The 12,256-nt window shown below is 47.6% G+C and overlaps 1 protein-coding gene across 1 annotated transcript in view; it reads right to left on the reverse strand.

Moving 5' to 3' along the window:
- The window catches only part of TENM2 (teneurin transmembrane protein 2), an 860,793-nt gene that overhangs the window by 241,344 nt on the left and 607,193 nt on the right, over nt 1–12,256 (reverse strand). The window contains exon 5 of the mRNA XM_037167968.2: nt 834–1,072. Within this exon, the coding sequence (XP_037023863.2) occupies nt 834–1,072 (239 nt within the window). The remainder of the gene's footprint in view (nt 1–833; nt 1,073–12,256) is intronic.

The following is a 12,256-nucleotide window of genomic DNA, read 5'->3' on the forward strand; positions in this document are numbered from 1 at the left end:
AGCCCAGGATGCGCCGAGGCACGTGGCGCCCTGCCCCTAAGCTCTTGGCATGTGCTGCTTTCCACAGTGACACGGCCCACACCCCGAGGATGCAAAGCCACATCCTTGGCACGGGAAGAAAGCTACCCCAGCCACGTTGCCAAGCTGCTACCCTAAGTCATACCCTGAGTTCTCCGAAGCGCAGCTGGCATGGGAGGGGGACCTGACTCAGATTCAGCAGCATCTGGTGAGACTCAAGTTAAGGCTCAAGGGACAGTGGCAAAGGAAGGGATGCGGACAAGTTCGCCATGTCTGGGTGACTTGATTCTGCGCAAAGGCCTGGCTGGATGCTCAGGCCTCTCGGTTCCATTTCTGTTACAGAAACGGTAAATAAGCCAGCTGCTCCAGCTTTCCTACAAATCAAGATGTTCCCGGGCATGCTGACCACTGGTCTTCTATTTGGTTTTTGGCAAGTTAACCAACACTCATGAATTTCAGCGCACAGACCTGGGTTAAAATCCGGTGACGGAGAAGACCAGAAGGCTACTTTGGGGGCGAGGGGTGGATTGGCGGGGACAACCATTCTCAGCATGTCTCCAAGAAAGAATACAGCAAGGATACTTAATTTCACCACTGAGAAAAGTTCTTTAGGATCACGAAGGTGAAACTCATCAGACTGAAATGGATTTCAGGTGGGGAGGCAAATCATTCCCCCTCCCACCCCTGTCCGTCCCTCATTTTCATGTCTTTCAGGTGTGAACAAGCCAACTGTGCAGACAACAGAGGGCCTCTCCCGGACCCCGTCTCCCCGACCTTGTCCCAGCCAGGGTGGCGGGCGGGCTGCCCGGACTCACCTATGAAATACGCCAGCAGGATGGCCAGGAGGAGGGCGGCAGCGATGGCGGACAGGGCGGCGCATTTCCAGCTGCAGTATTTAGACGGCTTCTTCAGCTTGAAGGCCTTCCTGGAGAAGGTATTCCGGGGCAGCAGGCGGGGCGGTGGCGTGTAAACGGTTCCTGAGGTCAAAGGGTATCCTGGAGAAGAGCTGCTGAACAGGGGCGTGCTTCCAGAGGAGGTCTTAAAGAGGAAGTGCCTGCCGGGAGAAGGGAGAGCGTCAGGACCCCCGTGGGTGGCCAAGGAGAGAGAGCCAGCCACCTTTCCTCACCCTGTGACTCCTATAGCCTGGGACCGTCCTGGCTAACGACCCTGCTCCGCCTGTCATGAATGAAGGGGCGACATGTTACACTCAATGGCGACGTGCATTCGTTCCATAAATGCACATCATCACAGACTCTCACCTGTCCCGCTAGATTTTATCTTCCGCCACAATCCTGCAAAGCATGCACAGCACATATGAAAATCGAGTTACTGTTTGTTACTCGGCGATGGTGGTGACTCTGATGATGGACTGGAAGCTACAGTTTGAAGGCACTTGAGATATAGCATCACATCACTTACAGATCAGTAGTATAATATCCCCATTTAAGACAGGAGAGATCAGGCTTGGAGAAGTTAAGCAACTGTCCAGGGACTGAAGTCTCGAACACTGTCTTACACTAAAGTGTGTGCTCTTAAGTGTTACCCTAACCCGTATCTCTGGAGTCTTCTTTCCTGGGCCGTTTTCTCCTGCTCTCTGGGTCATGGGGTCATGGCTCTTTTTTGGAAACGTCTTTGCCCTTGGTGGCTAGAGCTATGATGTGACAGCAGAGTAAGGGGGTCTACCGTGGACACCTACCATTAATACAGCCCTTCCTCACGCTCAGGAGACTGTTTCTCCAAGGACACTTCAAGGGTGCTCAATTCTCTGATCGCACCTGTTCTCTCCCTTCTCTGTGCCATGTAGGACTTGCCATACCTTTTTCAAATGATGGCTTGTCTTCCAGAAAGTACATACTGGTAGACTTTAAAGCATGGATTAAGTAGAACGTAGAGTTTAAGCAGCTGAAAGCCAGGAGCTATGTCTTATTCAGCAACTTGCTCATCTTTGCGTGCCCAACTCAAGTTCAGCACGCAGGGGAGACATGAGTGAATGAATGAATGAATGAATGAATGATGAATTAATGGAGACCCCTGTTTTGTGATTTTTTTTTTTACTCAGCTTCAATTCTAAGATTCCAAAATGTTTTACAGGTATTGCCTTTCTCTCTGAGTCTTCAGTTGGTGCAACTGTATTTACGGACCATGTACTATGTGTCAGTTACAATGCTAAATGGTTTACTTGCCCATGAACTTCACATCAACCCTGTGAGGTAGGTACTATTGTTCCCACCATTTTACAGATGAGAAAATGGAAGCTCCGAGGTAGCCGGCCGGGTCATTAAGGTTCAGACTCCCACCTGCCTGACTCTATGGGCTCTGACTGGACCACACTGCCCCTGCACACCGGGATGGGGGGGCCTCGCCAGCAGGACTCCGGGGCAACACCCCTATCATTACAAATGTTTGTATCTTGGCTGCTTCTAGGGAAAACCTTACAAGTATTTTAATCCTTGACAAAGATCAAACAAGCCTGATATGACTAACAATCATGCCAGAAAATGAGTATCTGATTAGTGAATTATTTAACATAGCTAACATTAAAATAAACAATGGGTATTTAAACTTTATTTGCACTATGTTTGATGACCTGAATAAAGCCAAGAGACTTGATTCCATAAATAAAGTGCTGTATTTCCTTGCGCAATAGCTCTCTTTGAATGCTCCAGGTTAAAAATTGTCTTCAGGGACAGGAGGCAGTAGGCATGGCATTTAAAGGCAGAACTCTGGAGCAAAACATGCCTGGCTTGGGGTCCTGGCAGGGCCATTCCTGGACAGGAAGCCCACGGAAGTTTCCCGAGGCTGCTCCTGTGAACCTCCATTGCCTCTTCTCTACAGTGGAGATAAGAATAGCACAAGTGCCTTACAATAGCACAGGCTGGGGCCAGGATTCCCTGACACCACGTAGGAAAAGCATGTAACGAGGGTGTGCCTCAGGGTACGTGCGAGGCTCGGGATGAGTAACGTTTATTGTGGACTCCTCAGAGCAACAGAGGGAGCCCAAGACAGGAGTTTTAATTTAAAGCTTGACAAATGTCAAACACACATCTGAAGAGTTCTCCAAGTCACTAAGTGACAGTCCACTGTCGTATAATGAAGTGAGAATGTATATGAGCCTGAAAGCCAGGTGATGGGGCAGCTCTGGGATCTGATTTAGAGCGACTTCAAATTTACTACTTGGACAATTCTCCAAGAGTGGGTAGTGAAAATAGGAAATCAAACCAAATCGAAGGAACACAAAGACATTGCAAATTGTCATTAATGAGTGTTTAAAAATGTCCGAACCCTTGTTGTCACCCCCATAGAGATCATCTCAGCCAGCCCTTGGCTTCAGCCATTACCCACATGACTGAAGTCTCCAAACCTCCATTTGAAGTCCAACCTCCTCCCTGAGTCCCAGCCCGCATTCCTCTGGGGCACTGGGGTCTCTCTGATGACATTCTGTGGCTCTACTGAGCAAGTTACAGTGAAACCCAGACTCTTTCTTCCCCTCCTTATATACACTCCCTCTGAGCGAATGTTAGTCCCAGCTGTGGGACAAACTGTAGTTATTCTCACTTCCTCCCTTCCCCTCCCCTTCTCTCCCTACCGTGAGTTAAGGAATTCCCCTCAAAAACCTTCCCCCATCCACCCTCCCTGTGAGCCCTCCTGCCACTTTCCTTCCTGAGATGCAAGTGCCATCCGCCCCCCTCCCCCCACAGAGGAATCCCTGCCGACCTGACCCTCAGGTGCCCGAAAGAGGAAACCAGAACCTCAGTGGGGGACCACACTCCTTACCACCACCACCCAACTCTTTTACCCTCCTCTCTCACCTTGTGTCCCTACCCCCATGAACTCTGCACTTCAGCTACATCAAAAGTTGCATCTGTCCTTAAGCCAGCTGGCTGGTGCTGCCCCGCCTTTGGGAATCACATAACTCGTGATGCTCTCTGCAATGGCCCTTCCTGTTCTTTCTGTCCCCCTTACCCCCCCCAGCCCACTCCTACTCACCTTCCGACCACCTGCTTGGAAAACCTATTCCAACATCCCGCCACCCACTCCTGTGTGCTCAAGAATCTCCTTATACACTTAATATAATGTATATACACGTGGTATAGTGTATATATACACACGTGTGTGTATGTGTGTATGTGTGTGTGTGGTTATATATATATAATCTTAATAATTAAAGTATCTTCCCCAAATCAAACTCTGACATCCTTGACACTCCATACTGGTAGCTATTAACTGTCAGCATCTCCAGAGCTTAAACTTCAGCTCCTGAACATCAGTCATATTTGTGGACAGAATTGGTAAATTAGCGACAGGAACATTTTAGCAACACGGGAGAAATCACAAGATGGTTAGGAAATTTAAATGGGCGTTAATGTCATTTTAAATGCAGTCATCTTTAAGAACAGGAGGCTATTCTTTCTTTTACATGGGATTGCGTCATGAGATCCTAAAAGTGTCTATTGTCCCAATATAGTGTTTTCCACACTTCCTCCTAAAAAGGAAGTTAGATTAGCATATGCCATCACCCCTCCCCCTCCTCAAACAAAGAAGTACATAAATCCTTCATATAACTCTTAGAATACACTTAGAATGGACTTCCAGCCAAGATGGAGGCATAGGTGGAAACATTGTGCCTTCTCGCACAACCAAGTTTAAAGACAACAACGTTTTAGTAACAAAGACGCAACCAAAACACAGAAAATTGACCTGTACAGAAGTCCGACAACCACGAACCATTCATCCAGACCGGTAAGAGGGGCGGGATCAGTGGTGGGTAGAGCCAAGTGAAGTTGCGGCAGGAAAAAGTGCCTGGACCAACCAGGGCCCGCAGGTGGCGGTTGGCAGATCCCAGGCAGAAAGTGGCAATGGGCGGACCCAGTGAGGGTGCAAGGAGGCTGGCTGACCGTGGTCACACGTTCATACTCAGATAAACCAGGTGAAGGAGCGAGCAGTGAGACAGACCACACAGGCTAGGACCCCTGCGATGAAAACTAAAGCCTAAAAGCACCAATTAGAAAGACTTTTGGGGCCCAGGTGCCTGGAGAAGCTCCCAGGCTCACAGTGACTTTGTTGGAAAGACCCACAGGGTCCTGGAGGGTACACAGGCCCACACACCCAGGAGCCTGCCCAGTTTGCTTGCGGGAAGCAGCAGAGGGGACCAAAATCCAAGAGAGTGTGGAAGAAACGCAATTGCCACTCTCTGACCCCACCCCCACATACAGCATTACAATCCAGCAACCTGGGCGGCCACGCCCTGATGAACACCTAAGGCTCTGCCCCTCATACATAACAGGCATGAACAGACCAACACATTATGGCTCAAGAAGAACTCAAAGCCCCAGAGCCAATACTTCTAAGCGACCAAGAGATAGCCAACCTTTCAGATGCACAGTTCAAAACACTGGTGATCAGGACGCTCACAGAAATGGTTGATTTTAGTCACAAATTAGAGGAACAAATGAAGGCTAAACTAATTGAAATGAAGGGAAATGCACAGGAAACCAATAGGGATGGAAAGGAAACTGGGACTCAAACCCAGGGAGTGGACCAGAAGGAGGAAAAAAATGACCAAACAGAAAAGAATGAAGAAACAAGAATTCAAAAGAGTGAGGAGAGGCCTAGGAACCTCCAGGACATCTTTAAACATTCCAACATCCGAATTATAGGGGTAGCAGAAGGGGGAAAGGCACAGCCACAAGTGGAAAACTTTTTTGAACAAATAATGAAGGAAAACTTTCCCAATCTGGCAAAGGAAATAGACTTCCAGGAAATCCAGGAAGCTCAGACAGTCCCAAAGAAGTTGGACCCAAGAAGGAACACACCAAGGCACATCATAATTATATTAGCCAAGATTAAAATGAAAGAGAGAATTCTAGAAGCAGCAAGAGATAAGGGGACAGTCACCTACAAAGGAGTTCCCATCAGACTGTCAGCAGATTTCTCAAAAGAGACCTTACAGGCAAGAAGGGGCTGGAAAGAAGTATTCCCAGTCATGAAATTCAAAGACCTACAACCAAGATTGATCTATCCAGCAAAGCTTTCATTTAGAATGGAAGGGCAGATAAAATGCTTCTCAGATAAGGTCAAGTTAAAGGAGTTCATCATCACCAAGCCCTTATTTTATGAATGTTAAAGGAACTTATCTAAGAAAAAGAAGATAAAAAGATGAACAGTGAAAGGACAGCAAACTCACAGTTATTAACAACCACACCTAAAACAAAAGCAAACTAAGAGGACAGCTAGATCAGGAGTGGAACCATAGAAATGAAGATCACATGGACGGTTAGCAACAGGGGAGTGGGAGGAGGAGAAGGGGGGAAAGTACAGAGAATAAGTAGCATAGATGGTAGGTAGAAAATAGATGGGGAGGGCAAGAATAGTAGGGGAAATATAGACTCTAAAGAACTTGAGACACATGGACATAAACTTAAGGGGGGAATAGTGGGGGAGGGGGTGTGCAGGGTGGAGGGGAATGGAGTGGAAATGGAACAAGCGTAATGGCATCATCAATAAAGTATGTTTTTAAAAAAAGAATACACTCAGAAACGCTTCTTGTGGCCTAGGAGGTTTTGCTCCACCTGCGCTCTGGCCACGTCTGCAATTGCATCTTCTACCCCTTTACCCTCCCGTCAGTCACATTGTCCTCTTCCTGTTCTTCATAGAACATCCAGCACATCCGCAGGGCCTTTGCACCCGCTCTCCCCCCTGCCTGGAAATACCTGCCTGACTTATTTCTCCGCCTCATTTTGCCACTGCTCCAGGGACACTTTTCCAGAGAGACCTTCCGTGGCCCCCTTGCTCCTTTCTCTGTCAACTCTCCATCTCATTATAGCTGCTTTATTTTCTCCCTTACATATGTATTTGTGCATTATTTATAATCGGCATCTGTCACTTGGAACTGAATTTCTACGAAGTTAAAAATAATCAGGCAGTTTGTCTGATTCGTTCAATGCTGTATCTCAACATCTAGAACAGAGCCTGGGACCTCGGGGACATTCAACAAATCTTTGTTAAATGAATGACCTCCAGCCTTTCCAAGGCCAAAGTCATAAACGCTAAAAGGACAGATGGTGAAGATTTTTTATTTTAAAATGGGGATTCCTTCTGCCATGCTGACTCTTGCCTTCCAGACAGGTGGACGGGTGTGCGCATGTGCGCACAGGCAAACAAGCGTCTACGTTTATGCAGAAGAGGCCAGACCCTGCACAGAAAAACAGCCCATCTACGTTCCATCACTGCGTTGGCCCTTGCAGGTCTCTCTCTCTGGCTGCTCACTGCTGTCACAGTGTCTCTGGTAGTCACAGCTCAATAAAACTCACTTAGTGTTCACATCTCTTCCCTCTAGTTTCCGGTGCTTAAATTTATTAAACGAAAGTACCAAAGGTAGGTAGGCTCCCATTTCTGCCACAAGCTAGTCACACTCTGATGTTGGAAATCTTGAGAAGATCCAGCAAACAAATGATTAAAAAAGGGAAAGGTTCTAAAGAAAGATCTTCAGATTGTGTTCCCTGAGTGCCTGCTTAGAAAAGTACAAATTCCACCCTGGCCAGTGTGGCTCAGTTGCTTGGGCGTTGGCCCACACATTGAATGGCTGTGGGTTCGGTCCCAGTTGGGGCACATGCAAGAGGCAACCTATCAGATGTTTCTGTCCCTCTCTTTCTCCCTTTCTCCTCCCTTTCTCTCTCTCTCTAATCAGTTAAAAGAAAATAAAAGAAAAAAATTTTAAAGAAGAAAACTACAAATTCCTGTTTCCATCTAGACTGAGGCATGGAGGCTGGGAATGTATCCATTAAGAAGCTCCCCAGGGGACTGAGTATACGTGGAAGTTTAAGGAGCTCTATCCTAACTGTTTTTGTGCCTTTCAAATGTGTATAACATAGGGAAAAAAAACTAGGTGGTTGATGGATACATGTTTTGAATCCTGATGTTTTCAGGGGTGAAGCGTCATAAAGTGGACAACTTAATTCCAAGTGGTTCAGCAACAAGATCTTTCCTTAGATCTCTCTGTGTATAGCAAGATAAGGCAAATGTGGCTAAATGACAGCAATTGTTGAGACTAGGTGCTTATTCTTAGGATGGACTATTCTCCCAACTTCTCTGAATGTTTGAAAATTTCATAATTACAAGTTAAAAAAAATGTAAGTTCTGATTCCAGGATCGCCCTCACATGCTGCAGGAAAGATGATGCATATAACAAATCGAGACCCACAGGTCTGGCCTGGCCAGACGGTCACTGGGAAGACCAAGAAGGGGTAGAGAGAGGCCTTGGGTTTTGCCCTGAACTGGCTGTGGAGACAGCGTTTCCGCTTGGGGGCCTGCTGGGGACACTCTGATGAAGTGTTCGTAACGCCCGGGCTGAACCGCTCCCCAGAGGCTGGTCGCAGAAGTAGCTGCGCTTGGGACTCCGGGCGTCAGCAGAAATGTGTAGCTTCCAAATGCACTTGACATTTTTCAAGCACAACTCAATTGCTCTCAGAATTGGCCACTTGTGTCTCGGAAAGGACAGGCAAATGAGGGGCCCCCAAAGTGCTGTCCTCGGAGTTTGCCAACACTCGAAGGGATCGAGAGAACCAGCCCGCGATGGCTTACACAAGAAAACAGGGCGGTCTGCACCCTTCTTTCCTAGCCACGGGGGTTGCTGGGCTCCAACACTGGCCTGCAGCATCCTTCCTGGTGCAGGTCAGGGACTGAGGCTGGCCGGTGGATTGAGTGGTCAGTCTAAGGAAGGACGGCCCCTCCATGTGCTCGGCTCTGTTTCCTAGGTCCCTGTGAGTTCTGAAGAGTACAGTGATCGTCACTTCACCTTGAACTGTCCGTCTTTGGGGTGGATGTCACCCCTGTCTCATTCGAAAACCAACCATTTAATAGAGACCAAGGGATGGCCTACTTAGCAGCCATTCTCAAAGGCTTTTATGGGACAGCAGAGATGTGCAGTTGAGGCAGAATCTTGGCAAAGCAGCCTCTGCTTTCAAATTGGCTTAGAAAATGAAGGGTGTACATGTTCTCTGATTAAACAACCGCCGGAGAGTTGAAAAAGAAGCCCATCCAACAGGAAACGCGTGCGTAGCATCCGTGCAAGCAGGGCCCCAACCGCGCGAAGTGCTGTGGGTTTTTATTTTGCCCTGAGCCCAGGGGAGCCTGCCGAGCCCCCAGTGGCAGCTTTCCGAGTGGTGGCTGGTTACACGACTTGACATCCCCACAAAAGGTTCCTCTGCTTCTTTTAAGAATCAGTTGCAAGGAAACTCACTCATTAACCTGAAAACCTGCCAAAGAAAGAAACAAACACTTCCAATCCCTTAACACCAACTACTACTATTTTCCCTTTGCAACCAGTAGGATCCTAAGAGGGGAAATCCTAGCAAGCCCTTGAAAGAGAAGTGGGCTACACAAGTAATCATACTGCCGCAGCTCCAAAGGTCAAGTTTGGTTTTTTCTTTTCTCTCTTCCCCCTCTCTCTCCATCTGTACCTTGCTGTCTCCCTAGTTCCCGACTCAGCTAACCAGGACAACTAGTGACCGGCAGTGTCCAGAGAAGCCTATTTTGCTCATGAAGTCAGTGGCAGCAAACACTGTCCTTGAACCCGAACAGAAGTCCCAAAGAGTCCCAACATAGCGCCGCACGCAAAGAGCTGTTCTGGTTATCAGGGAAGCCTGGTTATCATTCTTGAGAAAAGCAACCTCCCCAGTAAGTAAACTCACAGGAAATAAACTCAGAGCAGACGATGAAAATGTTGACACCAACAGCCCATGAACCCCTAAAAGATTTTTAATATCTTACATGCCGTTGCTGACATTTGATTAAAAAAAAAAAACAGAGGAGGGACAGAGGCCAAAGTCCGCCAGGTGTCGGGGCGGGGTGACCGGGGAGGGAGACCAGGTGTGCACTCGCCAAAGCGCGGTTTCCTCCCGTCGCACCGGTGCTGGCCCTGCCCTTGGAGGTGGCAGGTTTATCGTTTCTAAAGGATGGAGTTTCATCCAGAGGCAGCCTGTAACAGGTACAGTGGTGTGTAAAGGTGCTGTAATTAGGTCCTCAGGAGTTATAATAAAACACTTAGCTGGAGAGAGGTTAAATAACCAGCATCCTTTCTGGCATCTTTATCATACTCGCCAACATGAAAAGGGAGGGTGTGGGTAGAGGGGATACTGCAGGGGTGGGTTCCTGAGAGAGAGAGACAGGCAGAGAGAGAGAGAGAGAGAGAGAGAGAGAGAGAGAGAGAGAGAGAGGGAGAGAGGTGGGATGTGGAGAGGAAGAGGAAGAGGAAGAGGGAGGGGGCAGCATGCAGGCGGAGACAGGGAAAGCTGGAGAAGCAAGGAGGACGGTGGCCTGGGGCCCTGTGAGGCTCGGCCCCTGCTTGCCCAGCAAACTGAGTCATCAGTTAAGGGCTCTCTGCCTGTTCTTTCCCATTTGCAAATGTGAAATGCATACATTATTTAAAAAAAGAATCAAGTAGGTAAATTAAAAAACCCCAAAGCAAAAAAGTGTCTTCTACACTTTTGAGACATAGACGGGGAAGCATTTGATATTTAGAGGCAGACTCCCCCCCATACACATGGTCCCGCACCAATAACACCCCTTGTTTATTACAGAATCTTCTGTTACAAAATCCTAAGCATGTCATTCTGTAACACAACAATGTCACACTCAAGCAAGCCGTATGACATTTTAGGGGAAATGTTCAAATTAAAACTATACATTAGAGCACCCATATTATTACCCTACCAGTCACCCTTCAAGCAGGTGTTACTTCAGCCGGACCCTGTATAAACATGTTGTTCTTCTTCTTAATTTAATTATGTGTGAAACCAATGACATCGGACCAACGAGGCGGTGTGAAGCCTGGTTGTCTGGGTACAGTGTTGGACCTGGACAACCAGGGTTTGGCTCTTGGCTCCTACACTCATCACTGTGTGGCCTTAGGTAAGTGGCTTACCCTCTCTGGGTCCCGGTGGCTTTGTTTGCAAGGTGAGAGAATGCTGGTGTCTACTCCATGGGTTCGGGAGAGGACTGGTGAATTTATTTACAGGGAATGCTCCACATTCAGCGTGACAGCCAGCAAATGGTCAATAAACGCAGCTATTAATCAGTTGAAGGCAGGAGCCCTGTGTTTTTTGCTCTGTGCTGGGTCTCCTTGACCTAGCACGCTGCCCAGCTCATTTAAACTCTTCGTGAAGTGAATGAGTTGCTCTAATTAGCACGGCGGCTAGAGCCTTGCAGGCACCCCTACCCCTCAAAAGTAATTTTATTAGGAAGGGAAGGGACTGAGCATATTACAAATGCGCTTGTTCTCTTCTCCCAGCTGGGAATTTATGCTTGGGTTGAGACGTGAACTGTTGCTTTTAGAATAAAACTTTTTAAAAAATGTTTTTTTAAAAAAAAATTGCTACTTCCCAACTTTGAAAAAGCCAATAACCCAATTAGTATAATTAAAAGCCCATTTCATATCACGAGTCCCTAAGCTTACCCAAAGTAATTTTGATTCAGGGAAAAATAGGCTTTCAAGGTTTCTGATCCCTGAACCTTTTGGGTCACAGGGGACATTACCACATTTGCATATGTCGTGAACAACAGGAAAATCCTCTCTCTTGCCCTCTTCAAAATTTGCAGCCATACCAAAAATACTCACAGCTGGAATAATTAGCGACTCAGTTTATTGCCTTCCGTTTTTCTAAATAGAAGCTTCAACCCTTGATATTTAAATAGTGTCACGCTGTGATATAACGTAGCATTTTTCATGGGAAAACTGCACCCCCCCTCCCTGCTCAAGAAATGAGATAGTGCTCAGTGTGACAGGCGAGGCCTCTGGGGGTCACTAAAGAAACCTGGGGTTGTGAGCAAATCCATATCGGAGTCTTTGGGATGAAATGAGGCGTCTTTCCACCCCCCCAAACATCCTCTCTGTCCCCACCTCCTGTGCTGTTATTAACTTGTTGACTTTTTTCAAGTTAATTGGTGAGAGCCTTGATATAGTAGGGAGGGGGGAAACCCCACAAAGACTTCTGACTTTGACTTCCAACTTGACTTTGACTTTGCGTACACTATATAGCGTGGGGAGTCCAGAGACAGCCATCTGGAGTGGACTCGCACTGGTGTGTGCTGGCAGCCAGTGGTACAGGGAGAGGGAACGAACGCCATCAGATACAATCAGGGAGGACGAAGATCCTCCCAGCGCGTTCACTGCCTGTATCACTCAGAGAGACACAGAGTTTTCAGGCTGCGGAGGACCTCTGGGTCCGTCTCTATCATACTC

Source organism: Artibeus jamaicensis, unplaced genomic scaffold (assembly GCF_021234435.1).
Source record: "Artibeus jamaicensis isolate MK-2021 breed Jamaican fruit bat unplaced genomic scaffold, CSHL_Jam_final contig_432, whole genome shotgun sequence".
Taxonomy (NCBI): Eukaryota; Metazoa; Chordata; class Mammalia; order Chiroptera; family Phyllostomidae; genus Artibeus; species Artibeus jamaicensis.